This window comes from Xiphias gladius, chromosome 22 (assembly GCF_016859285.1).
Source record: "Xiphias gladius isolate SHS-SW01 ecotype Sanya breed wild chromosome 22, ASM1685928v1, whole genome shotgun sequence".
NCBI classification, from domain to species: Eukaryota; Metazoa; Chordata; class Actinopteri; order Istiophoriformes; family Xiphiidae; genus Xiphias; species Xiphias gladius.
The window spans coordinates 25,461,485-25,474,289 of record NC_053421.1 but is presented as its reverse complement, the minus strand read 5'-3'; the positions used below and the strand labels follow the sequence as shown (position 1 = coordinate 25,474,289).

At 47.3% G+C, this 12,805-nt stretch overlaps 1 protein-coding gene across 2 annotated transcripts; it reads right to left on the bottom strand.

Annotated features, from left to right (window-relative positions):
- Nucleotides 1-5,173: 5,173 nt before the first annotated feature.
- nr1d2a (nuclear receptor subfamily 1, group D, member 2a) lies at nucleotides 5,174-12,380 on the bottom strand. 2 transcript variants are annotated; one of them, XM_040118333.1, is made up of 8 exons: nucleotides 12,115-12,380; nucleotides 9,033-9,269; nucleotides 8,833-8,921; nucleotides 8,566-8,710; nucleotides 7,719-8,413; nucleotides 7,424-7,609; nucleotides 6,486-6,696; nucleotides 5,174-6,167 (listed from the first exon to the last, which is right to left on the bottom strand). In XM_040118333.1, exons 1-8 carry the CDS (start codon nucleotides 12,143-12,145, stop codon nucleotides 5,968-5,970), a joined length of 1,794 nt encoding a protein of 597 aa, XP_039974267.1. In that variant the 5' UTR covers nucleotides 12,146-12,380; the 3' UTR covers nucleotides 5,174-5,967. The 2 variants fall into 2 exon arrangements, with proteins under 2 accessions (XP_039974267.1, XP_039974268.1); XM_040118334.1 differs by lacking the exon at nucleotides 12,115-12,380 and adding an exon at nucleotides 11,077-11,126.
- Between the last annotated feature and the right edge of the window lie 425 nt (nucleotides 12,381-12,805).

The following is a 12,805-nucleotide window of genomic DNA, read 5'->3' as shown; positions in this document are numbered from 1 at the left end:
ATCTGGCCACTTTTTCTGCCACAGCTCGTCTAATGTGAGGTGTAGAAGCAAATGTTTTTTTTTTCTATACTGCTTGGTCCAACACATATCTATTTCATCTATTTTCATCCATGTAAGTACTTCAGTGACGCTCTTGACCTCACCGAAGGAGCGGAGAACCAGAGTCACATGATCCATTACTGATTTTACCGCAAACAAGAAGGAAATGGGCGTTACATACATTATTTACTTGACTTCAAGGCCTCTGCATGACCACACAGGTGTGTTTGCCGTTACTGTGGCGGATTTAGACCTTTTGCTCTCGAATGAATAGATTCGACAGACGCAACAGAATAGGAGAGAGAGGGAGATGTCACAGTCCGGAGGGAATAAGTGAAAACACCTGTGTACTGTTAGAGGAACACTCGATTTCGGTGAGATGCGGCTCCAGGTCCAAAGACGTCTAAAGGTTAAGGTTAAAAACTGAGCTTAATTTGTTTGGAAAAAAGACATAAAATTACCTTTTCGTCGGCCTCGGTTTGTTTAGTCTATAAAATGTCAAAAAAATGTCACAGCTTCCCAGAGCCCAAGGCGATGTTTCCAACTTATTATCAGTCAGTCAAGTTTCTGTCTGGGTGTCTCTACGCATTTTGACCCACAAATCAGCAATGAGGAGAATTTTCAGCTCGAGAAAAGCTATTTTTGTCTTCAACTTGAGCGCAGTCTTCTGAGGTTACAGGACAACAGGAGACAGCACACGTGAAGCTGGAGTTAAGACGTTTCTTGCCTTGCTTTCTATACCCCCCCGCAGTCCTTGTCCACGGTACAAGTGCAGTGGCACTCCAGCTATCTCACTAAATCTCTGGATGTTTGAAATCCGGCCGTCGAAGGTTGTGATAAGGTTGAGATCTTTGAAGGTAGGCACTGGCCCTAAGGCCCTCGAGAGGTGTATAGCCCTGGACGCAATTTTCACATGCAAAGCGTGGCTTTGGTCAAAGGCATCCTTCAGAGTTTGGTTACTCCAAGGGTAACTGGTCATTTCAAGGAATCTGTTGCCATCTGCAACAAGGCTCTTTTGCACTGAAAGAAGGGTCCCGTTGCTCAAAGATTACCACAGAGGCTGGCAGCAGCTCCCAAACTCTCTGGTGGCCTGTTTAGACAGCTCTGCAGAAGACGAGCAACCATGTGGACATTCTCAAACATTTTCCCGCCTTCAAACTTTCTGAAAGATCGTAACTGGTAGTAGATATACGCCGCTACACATAGAGTTAATACACCTCTGGAGACTGGAGTATTTCTCGATGCCGTCAACACAGCTGTTGCAAAGCCGCTACTGAAGAGATCAAACCTAGACCCCGAATCCAACCTACCCTTTATCAGTAAAATCCTTGAAAAAGTAGTTTATAGATTCGATCAGGTCAGATTCGTAATCCGTGCGGACTGATGTGCAATGAAAACCGTGGGGGCAGATTACAAATATCACAAGTTTTTTCTCCAACCTAGAACTTTATGAAGGTGAGTTGTCGACTTTCCAGTGACATAGAAATTCCCCAAAAGTCCGTGGGTTGTTGAACATCTCGTTCCAAAACCACGAGCACTAATCTGCCTCCAATAATATTCTGGACTCAGGCTTCCCACCAGATGTTGAACCTGACCGAGGGGATTCGCTCCCATTCAGCCGCAAGGGCGTTAGTGAGGTCCGACACTGACGACGAGGTCTGGCTCACAGTTTGCGTTGTAGTTCGTCCCAAAGGTGCTGGATGCGGCCCAGGTCAGGGCTCTGCGCAGGGCTGTCAACTTCTCCCACTTCACGCTTGGAAAATCACGTTGAAGCAGGAGAAGGGTCTTCCTCAAACTGCTGCCACAAGGTCGGAGGCACGCCACTGTCTAAAATACCACTCAATGCCCTAGCGCTAAGCACGAAAGAGCGTGGAGCGAGGGATTTGAACGAGTCCATTTGCGTATGAAAACATTGTTTGCTGTGGTTTACAGAAGGTTAAAGAAAGGAGACGAGCAAGCAAATGATTACGAGGCCATTTCTTATTCAAACCAGTAGAATTAAATGTAAATGATTGGTAGTGATTCTGCTGCTGCAGCATTTTGCTGTTGTTTTAGAAGAGATAAACTCCCTGCTGAGGTCAGGTAATCCCGAATATGTCTTGGAAAATCCATGGTGTGTGTGTGTGTGTGTGTGTGTGTGTGTGTGTGTGTGTGTGTGTGTGAAAACTGGGCCGGTAGCACATCCCTCTGTGCCCTTTCCATTTTTATTTTACATCTGATCTGCCATCTGATCTGCAGGGCAAACCACGCCACCAACATGACAGTGTCGATTCAACTTGGGTGATCGTTTTTCAGGATACAGTTTGTGATGCTGTTGAACTGTAGGAAAGGCGAAAGGTGTTTCACAGGCCCGCCCCATTCATATCAATGAGGGTGGGCTAAGGAACAAGCACACGCCTTTAAAAACTAGTCAGAATTATACTTAATTAAATGATTTAAAGTTAAGAGAAAAACTCAAACAGGAGTAACATTTACTATGACTACGACTTTAGTATTTCGTGTAAAATAAATATTTCTGAGTTTATATGTCGGTTGTAAGTCACTGTATCAAGCATGCCGCCGCCTGATGGAAATGAATTCAAAACTGAGATCAGAAAAGCTGCGTTTTTCGATTGCAGACGAAACACCTTAGGGGTGGATTTATTTCGCGTCAGGACCGACTGCACACCAAACGCACACGGAGTAAAACATTTACATTGCGAGGCCAAAGCTCCTCTGACTGCGGTCGTCGAGCCAAGAGGGGGAGAAACGCGTTACAGTTCTCTCGGTGCCTCCAGACCCGACTCACCGGAGCACACACAGTCAAGGCTCTCCATGTGAACAACGCCGTGGTGCGTCTCTCCGGGAGTTGCTCTGTCAAAGACAAAAGCATTTCGGTGTTTGGAGAATGTTCGTGTGTGTGTGTGTGTGTCACTGTTCCCTTGCTTCTGCTTCACTGGCAGCTTCCTCTGTATCCTCAGCTGTTGTAGTGACGTCGGAGCACAATTAGTTTTATACTTCTCTGTTCACTGATTTTGACATTTGGCTTTCACCAATAACGTGAACTGTATAGCATCGAGCTTTTACACACTATATACTTCACCACACAATACTACTGTACTATACGAGTTAGATTTAGAAGTTTTAGGGACTGCAGTTTTGTAGTCTTTGCACCTGTTCTGCATCAAGTTGTGGGTAATTAAGCCTAAGATGTTATGTCTTATTATCAGACTGAAAATATGTGTATATATATATATATATATATATATATATATATATATATCTCATTGTGCTAAATGAATGAGACGTTTTTAATATAATGATCATAATGAATCTTAAAGCTGATTTCAGAAGACAACCTAACCTTGAAATGCTCCCCTCTTAAAAAAAATACAAAAACAAAAAAAACTGATGTATTTTGGTGGAGCTCAGCTGATTTGAAAAGTGTGCAGTATGTGAATTTGAAAGTCGCTCTTGCAGGCCGCTCATGGATCTTTGAACTCCTTAATATTACTGGTAAACATTAGGTTTGTTTTTTAATTTCCGAGTGTAAAAGTGACGTTTTTCTTTTCCCTTTTTTTTTAAAGGGTTTAGGCAAACAGCTCCACGGTGTGGAGAACCACAGGTACTGCTTTCCTTCAGACGTGATCGTGCTGATCTCCTGCCAGTAAATTCATTCATTCAGAGGAGTTGGAGAGCAATAAAAACGCAGACTACGCAAAGTACTCTTCACTTGTATTTATTCATACTATATCATATTTATATTCTATTTTCATCAGATATTTATATTTATATATAGATATTTACATGTGGCAGCGTTGCCAGTAGAAGAACCCGATATTTCAACAAAATGGATGACAAAAACAAGTGTCAAATTCAGTGCTATGCTGAAAGCACACAAAGTCTGATTTAAAAATTAAAAAAAAGCGTCATAAAAACTGGAAATTGGGAAAACAGCAAAAAACACTTAGGTATGATTAAATTTACATATAGCTTTACATAATGCGGCGTCACGCTGTTTGTGGTTTTTGTGTTACTCTGGTTTCTGCCCCAGAACTTGTGCAAATGTAGTGTCGCTGAAAGTGTCGACTCCCCTCCCAAAAAAAAAAAAAAAAAAAAAAATCACCAGGCAGTGTACAGGCAGTTGACTTGGACTTGAACACGTAAAAAAAAACAAACAAAAAAAAAAAAAAACAACACTATACGCACTGAAACAATGAACTGATGCTTTCTGAGCCGAGGGGAGGAAACCCAAGTAATAGTTGTTCGCATTAAGTACAGCCATGCATTAGCAGCGATCGTCACACATTCTTGATCGTTTTCTGATAGCTTGCCTTTCCTGTTGACGATGTATCAGTCATTGGACCAAACAAAAATTATTGGAACGTATATATATATATCTGTCTCACATTCACCCGCTCATCAGATAATAAACTTGGTAATTAAATGGCTTTCGGAGTAAAAATAAATGCACGGATAAAAAAAAAAAAAAAAAAAAAATTCATACTGACTAATTTGTTTCTTCTATCTCTTGAAAAAATAGAAAAAAAAAAAAAAAAATCAAAAAAAAAAGAAGGACTTTTCAATACATTCTAGAAAACAAACACGCAAATGGGTTGGTCGAATACAGAGGGCGAGGGGGCACTAAGAGGCACCAGAGTCCTGGTGGAGGTGGAGGTGTGTGGAGTAGGTGGAGGGCACAGATCTGCCACCTCGGGAAGCTTTCAGGGGTGCACTTTGAAGGACAGCAGTTCCTCCGAGTGCATGTTGTTGAGGGAACGCAGCTCGGGAAGCTTGAGCAGCAGCTTGGTGAAGGTGGTGGCGGCCTCGTCGTCGTGGTTCTGCATAACCAGGTTTCGCAGCGCCCGGATCAGTTTGTCCTGCAGGGCCTCCACCGAGTTCAGGTCCTGGATCCCTGAGCGATCTGAGTCAGGACAGGAAGGGGACAAGTCTGATTTAAAAATTAAAAAAGCGTCATAAAAACTGGAAATTGGGAAAACAGCAAAAAACACTTAGGTATGATTAAATTTACATATAGCTTTACATAATGCGGCGTCACGCTGTTTGTGGTTTTTGTGTTACTCTGGTTTCTGCCCCAGAACTTGTGCAAATGTAGTGTCGCTGAAAGTGTCGACTCCCCTCCCAAAAAAAAAAAAAAATAAAAAAAAAAAAATCACCAGGCAGTGTACAGGCAGTTGACTTGGACTTGAACACGTAAAAAAACAAAATAAAATAAAAAAAACAACAACACTATACGCACTGAAACAATGAACTGATGCTTTCTGAGCCGAGGGGAGGAAACCCAAGTAATAGTTGTTCGCATTAAGTACAGCCATGCATTAGCAGCGATCGTCACACATTCTTCGATACGTTTTCTGATAGCTTGCCTTTCCTGTTGACGTGTATCAGTCAAAAAAATTATTGGACCAAACAAACATGCGGCGTATATATATTCTGTCTCTCACATTCACCCGCTCATCAGAGAATACACTTTGGAATTAAATGGCTTTCGGAGGAAACATGAATGCTCGGAGAAAAAAAAAAAAAAAAAAAAATTCATACTGACTAATTTGTTTCTACTCTATCATTTCGTAACGCCAGTTAAGTACTCTTCTTTCTCTTGAAAATAGAAAAAGTGCCTCCAACTTTGCAAAACTAAGAACCTCTGACACGTGTGCACTTGCGTGTTTGTGTGCAACAAGCGTAAGCTATCTCTTCTATAAATACAGTACGTTTTATATTTTTCTCTCTTCAGACCCCACGCGGTCTACTTAACCAAAATACGATCAAAAAAAAAGAAGGACTTTTCAATACATTCTAGAAAACAAACACGCAAATGGGTTGGTCGAATACAGAGGGCGAGGGGGCACTAAGAGGCACCAGAGTCCTGGTGGAGGTGGAGGTGTGTGGAGTAGGTGGAGGGCACAGATCTGCCACCTCGGGAAGCTTTCAGGGGTGCACTTTGAAGGACAGCAGTTCCTCCGAGTGCATGTTGTTGAGGGAACGCAGCTCGGGAAGCTTGAGCAGCAGCTTGGTGAAGGTGGTGGCGGCCTCGTCGTCGTGGTTCTGCATAACCAGGTTTCGCAGCGCCCGGATCAGTTTGTCCTGCAGGGCCTCCACCGAGTTCAGGTCCTGGATCCCTGAGCGATCTGAGTCAGGACAGGAAGGGGGACAATGTTACCACTGGAGGCCACGACACCGTTTCGGTGATGTTACAGGTCAGCTGAGCGCGAGTCCTCTGGTAATGTACATTTTCCTCGTAAAAAAATAAACACTACTTTTTTTTAAATGCCATTTGCCTGCGTATAAATTGACTTAAACAGAATGAATCGGAGCAGCAGCAGTTATACTACTAGTCATGGTGCGAACAGTAACTATCGCAGATGTAACACTAACAAGCAGAGCTACATTTACAGGACTCCCGCCTTCCCAGTGTGCTCGCTGCGTTACGGGTAAAGAGTTCTCACCGGCTGAGACGAGCACCACGGCAGTGAAGAGGCTCATTTCATCGGCGTCGAGCCGCAGCGCCGCCAGCTTCTCGCTGAACTCGCACATGGAGTTGAGCAGCTCGCCGGCGCCCAGCGAGCGCAGCGTGTCGAGGCTGTAGCGCTTGCCACTCAGGAAGGTCACCGTCCGCTCCACCACGTTGAACAGAGAGGCGAACCGGACCATCAGCACCTGGGAGTCAGGAGAGGGAGGGCGGGAGGATCAAGTCTTTGCTTCGACATGTGCAGGTGGCTCACACACGTCTAATAAAAGTCTTTAATGCTTTATTTGTAATAACTCTGACACTGATTTTCTCGTGTCGAACTTTCTATTGAATCCTCACAGATGAGATCAAAGCAAATGTCGTTTTAGAATTGGGTTGCATTTTCCTTTTACCCGTCTGTATTTCACATTTTTTAAAAATCTCTCACTGATTGTCTTGGATGCAGAGTTGTCCCAATTTCTAAATGTTCTGAGGGCGTGTTGCCAATTCACACTCTCCGAGGCGTGATCCTAAAAATAGTTTAATTAAAAAGGGTGCAAAGTATCTGCAGTCACGGCCTCAGGAGCAGGACATGAATGGGCAACTTTTGCAGCGAACTGATAAGAAACCTCCAGACTTTCATCCATTAAAATTATCTGATTAGGAGCGGCTACGATGTGTGTGTGTGTGTGTGTCTCGGCTTTCCCCAGAAGAATGTAATGTTGCGCAGTTTCCATTGAACCCATAGAAAAATTGGTGAGGTCTCTTTCATTCCCATTCCAACTGTTATCAGAGCAAATATCCGTCAACACACGCAGCTGACAGTCTGCCACGGTGGATCCTGATCCTGGGTGTTTGAAGAGCCAGCCTAGTCTGACTTCACACTGAGCACAAAATAACACGAGGTGCTCACGTTTCCCCCGCTCGCCCCCTTACCTCGAACGTTCCGGCTTTCAGGAGGCTGACTTGGTCGTGCTCGGGGAGGTCGCGGAAGCCCGGGATCCTCTTGGCGAACTCGACCACCTCCCGCACGGCGGGCGTGAAGCTCATGGAGAACTCCTCCCAGATCTCCTGGCTTGGCTTGTGGGGGTCCACGTAGGGCGAGGTGTTCATCGGACAGACCTGGAAACACACGGAGACGGAGGGTCAGTCGGGGAGGGCGATCGATCGCCTCTCTAGCGTTCAGCTTTCAGCGGCTTTCTGGAAGTGTAGTGTGACATAAATGACTCACCAAGTGTGCTCTACTATTCACACAGCTGGTTGGTCCATTGAAACCACTTGAGGCAGTTTGTGTGTTAAATTCATGCTGTCTTTGGCTGTCTTCTGATGGTTCACAGCCAGGGGAGCTGCTGAGCTGCGGCTGCGGCTGCTGCTGGTGGTAGACTCCCCTCTCCTCCCTATAACCAGTGTTGGTGACGTGTTGGCTGTTGCTGTAGAGACTGCGCTGGCAGCCTCCCGCAACTGCATTGTTGTTCCAGCAGTTCCAGCTCTCCTGATGCTCCTCCAGGCGGGTGTCACACCTGGTCTCCAGGGCGACTGTGACCGGCGAGGGCTGCTGGCCGAACGCGAGGGCGTCTTGGTGCTGCCTGCTCGTGGCGACGATGGCCTCGTCCTCGCCGCTGTCCGATGCGCAGGACGAGGCGGAGCTGGAGTTGGTGTCCATGGAAACCACCGACTCTGAGTCCTGGGGGCACTGCGGCGAGGAGGGGCTGGAGCATGACGGGGAATCGGAAGCAGAGCAGGAGGAAGAGGAGGGCGAGGAGCTGGCATCGCTGGCCATGGCCTCCATGGGCAGCGGGGGGCTCTGGTGGCCGTGCAGGATGCTGTGCAGCTGGCTGTTGTTGCTCATCATGTTGTTCATGGCGTTCTGCATCTCTAGCAGCATCCTCTGCTTTTCCCTCTTTGGGATGCGGCCAAACCGGACAGCTGAGAGTGAAAAATGGCCACCGTTACATCATGTTGAGATTTAAAATGTTTTAATAACGAGCCTCAACAAAAGAAAAGGCCGCAGAGTAAACGAATCACGCAGGGCAAACCTCCAATCGGCACTACGAGCCGAAACTGATCTAAACGCTCACCATCTCGGGACATGCCGACAGCCAGACACTTCTTGAACCGACACTGCTGGCAGCGGTTCCTGTTGATCCGCATGATGGTGCAGTTCTCCATCTTAAGACACTTCTTGTACTGGATATTCTGCTGGATGCTTCTCCTGAAAAAACCCTAAAAAAAGGAACCACAGGATACACATGAGGAACACTCGCCACTTGAGCGTGACTACCGAGCGGGAAGATATGAATCAAACTTGCAGAGACGCAACGCTTCATTCCAGGAACTTGTCTCACCTTGCAGCCCTCACAAGCGTGCACGCCATAGTGGAAGCCCGAGGCCACATCGCCGCACACCTTGCACAACAGCACCATGCCGTTGATTTCTGCACAAACATTGATAAGCATTGATTTACGTTCACCAGATCACCAGATCAGAACTTGGTTCTCAGTGGCTTATTGCTTCAGTAATGGCAGGACCCTAATGTCGCGCTTACTGGTGATGCTGCTCTTGGCAGACGTGGAGGATCGCCCGGCCTTCTCCGTGCCGTGGCCGCGCGGGTGCCCGCTCTTGGCCGGCGGAGCGATGTCCACCACCATGCCCACAGCCCTGCTGGGCAGCAAGGGGCGGGACAGAGTGGGTGATGTCGACAGGTAGCCGCTGCTGGGGCTGCTGCCCATACAGGACTCTGGGCTGGAGGCGGAGCCAGAGGAGATATAGGCAATCACGCCTCCTGTGGAGAGGGGAGACGTGGGGACATGTTATAGCGGTTAGATTACTTCTCCTTTTCTTTTAGGGCTCTTTTAATTTAATTACATACCTAGTATTCGCTACATCCAGTAACCCTGGACTTTAAATAGTGTCCTGTACTATTACTTGCATGTGCTGACACTGCAGACATCTAGACTCATCCTGCTGCTGTTGTTCTAGTATGAAAGTGAGCCACCGCATTAAGCAAACACAGTGAAAAATCTGCTCGCTCGGGGCAAGCGCGTTTTTGTTCTCATGCAAACCCCGTCTCCAAGAAATGAAAAGCACACAACCATAGCAACAGCCACATCAAGACGTGAAATGTTTTCTTCAAAGTCTTACTACGCGTCAAGCCTGCCAAAGTTAACGCGAGCCAGAGACAACAACAGGAATTAAAAGCGTAGACCGCAGCAATGAAAAAAAAAAGTTTTTGTATGCCAAATAAACAAACCCTTGGCGATACAGTGAGTACAGGTGCCTCTGACAAGCCTAGACCGCACTGGAGTCGAGCGTGTGTGTGTGTGTGCGCTTCCTGCTTTGTTTATTCACTGCCGCGACTGACCTGCTTTATCACCCCCAGTGCTTGCTTGTTGGATAACACCGTTACATAACATGCCTGGGTCTCTGTGCTATGGGAGTGTGCTCCGCTGACTCGACGGCCAGACAGGGTCACCGAAGCACTAGAGCAACGTAACGGTTGTAAAGGACGAAAGAGAGGGAAAACATCCACCGCCGGGTTATATAACGACGTGTCCGGCCAGAAAACAGATCTGCTGACCTTTTTTGTCACAAGCACTTCAAACTGAGAGTTTGGCAGATGCACAGCCTAGAAGGGCGAGAGCCTCCAGCCACGTTACGAAACTGAGGAACTGTGAAAAAGCTTGTTTTTAAATGCTTTGGGACATACCCAGTGATAAATGCGAAATGGGAACACGTTCTATTGGCTTCCGGGTTGGTGAGCTCCATCATGTCTTACGTCACTGAACAACATTTTCGGTTATAATAGGCCGCGCCGAAACAAGCAGTCGATCGATCGATCGGTTGGAAAATGATCAGCAACTATTCCGATACTAGATTAATTCTGTCACAAAGCAAAGATAATGAATCAACGCCAAGTGCCTCTAAAATGGGAGGATTTCCTGCTTTTCTTTAACGGCTATTAACGTAATCTAACTATTTTTTTGGACTTTTGGTCGAACACAACATGGCACTGGAAGGCGTCGCGTTGCACGCTGCGCAAAGTTGCGATGGGCATCTTTTTGACCTTTCAGAGACAACATCGATACAGTGGTCGGAAGATTAATTGATAATCAAAAATGAACTTTAAAAATGAATTGATTAGGCGATCACCAGAAAATTAATCAGCAACTACTTTGAGAGTTGGTTGTGAGTAATACTATTATTATAGACCGAATGATTACCGGATTAACCGAGAATAGGGGTGGCAGATAAATCGATCATGGAGACGCCCGTTAGTCGCAGCACTAATAATGAATGTTGACCTAATCTTGGGCAAGGCATTAGCGCTTGACAGGCTGCTCCTGTGACTGCCCAGTGTGACGGTGTTATGTGAATGAACTGTGGTCGGGTGGTGCAGTTTAAAAGTCCCAAAGATGCTTAGCCGATTAGCATGCCAAAAAAAACAAAAAACAAAAACAAAAAAACGTTTACACAGAAAACTGGCCGTCTGTGCGTCTTTGTTGGAATGTGTGTGCAAAAGCTGAAGTGTGTTTTCCTTCATTAGGTCTTAAGAAAATCGACTAAATTTAGAGGCCGGAGCAGATGATTACCTAACCCCAACCATGACTGTTCTCTTTCACGGCCCACCCACACGTGGACCTGTCATGTATTTCTGTGAAAGCGAAGCTCGATGAAGAGAAAAAAAAAAAAAGAAGAAAAAGAAGAAAAAAAAAGAAAAGAGAAAAAAATCTAGGTCAGCCGCTGCTCTCCCTCGCGCCGTCTCACGTGTACCTCGCAGACTCGCCTCGCGCCGCGAGTGCAGCGTACAGAGCGGATTATGCAACGCAGCGCGTCACGGTCCGCGCTGCGGCCAATCGCCGGGGAGCTCCGCCGAAGCGTGCGCGCCGCGCGGAACGCCCCTCGGCCAATCGGAGCGGTGTTCCAGAGGGCTTGTACACACGGGCACATGGCTAGGCTACGCTGTCCATGTGAGCCGCGCCGGGGAAGTGGAACACTGTTGTTGTGTCAAATGCGAGGGTTGGCGTCGACGCGGAGCCGCACTGGCACTCCTAACCCCGTTTTTAAAGATACGGTTCACGGGGGGCTGGATTCGCGTTTTCCCAAGCACGCTACGCCCGCACGGCAATGTAACGAAAATCATTTTTTAAAAATGTACAGAAAGTTTCCTGACACCCAGTCGACATTTACGATGCTGCAGTACAGTGAGAAAAAAAAAAAAAGAAGTTACATTTTCGGAGCACCATTCATTTGTGTTCACTCAACCTAAAATCACTTTATCATTGCCTGGACCTACTTGATAACACTTGTTCATACGCATCCAGTGTATCCGAGCCGCAAATGTATTTTTTTTTTATAGCATTTTCACAACTCTGTCATAAATTACTTTATCCACGGCTTCCTCGCCAGTTTGGACCATAGCTAGCAAGGAAAGGCAACACTAAAACTTGGCGGACTAGATGTTTTTAATCACTGTCCAGGAGGGTTGACAGGGGACAAATCGTCTGTCAAAATCTATACACCGTCGCTGCAACGAGGGTCTCTGCACATTGCATGCGGCGAAAACATGAACAACCTTGCATTCAATCTATTTGGTGCAGAAATCACTGAATCGACCGTTGTCCTCTTACCGGGTTTGGCCGTCCCAACGTCCTCGGGCATCTCCGCTCGACAGAATATCTAGCTAAAGTCGACTGTCTGTCGCGAAAAAACGGCGGAGACTAAACTCGGCGATTGTGTGCGGCGGGTACAACGGGCCGGAGGACGGTGCCGAGGCTCATATCAGTGGGGTCTGCCCGCTGAGAGAAAGAGGCTGCAGGGTCCGGGTCTGTGGCGCTCAGTGAGAACGGCGTTTACTTTCTGTAAAGGAACAGGTCGGGCGCTTACACGGCTGAATCGGAAGAACTCCACCCCCCCTCCTCGTCCTCCTCCTCCTCTTCTTCCTCCCCTCCTCCCCTTCTTCCTCCCTCCCTCCCCCTCCGCACTCTGTTGTTGTGTGTGACTGCGGGTTTTGCGAAGAGAACTGAATGTTCTCAATAGCGGGGCTCGCCCATGTGACCCGTTCGTCGGCCACGCCCCTCCGCCCAGGCCCGCTCGAGCCACTTTAACCCAGTGACACACTTTCAGGGCAGCGGGGGCGGGGCGGCGGCGGGGGGCGGGGCCAGGCGTTCCGTCGACGTAACAGCGGAATGGTAACACGGCGGTCACGTTGCACGGCACAACGTGTAGGGGTGAAACCCCCAGCGGCACCGCGCACGGACTCTGCGTCGCGGGCGCGCGCTGCCGGTGGACTCGCAAGCCGTGCGGGTTTTGGTGGGTGAT

Coding starts and splice junctions, on each gene's coding strand:
- nr1d2a (XM_040118333.1), bottom strand. CDS start 12,145: ATGCCCGAGGACGTTGGGACGGCCAAACCCG. Junction 8,922..9,032: donor TGCCAAGAGCAGCATCACCA/GTAAGCGCGACA, acceptor ATGTTTGTGCAG/AAATCAACGGCATGGTGCTG. Junction 8,711..8,832: donor ACGCTTGTGAGGGCTGCAAG/GTGAGACAAGTT, acceptor TCCTTTTTTTAG/GGTTTTTTCAGGAGAAGCAT.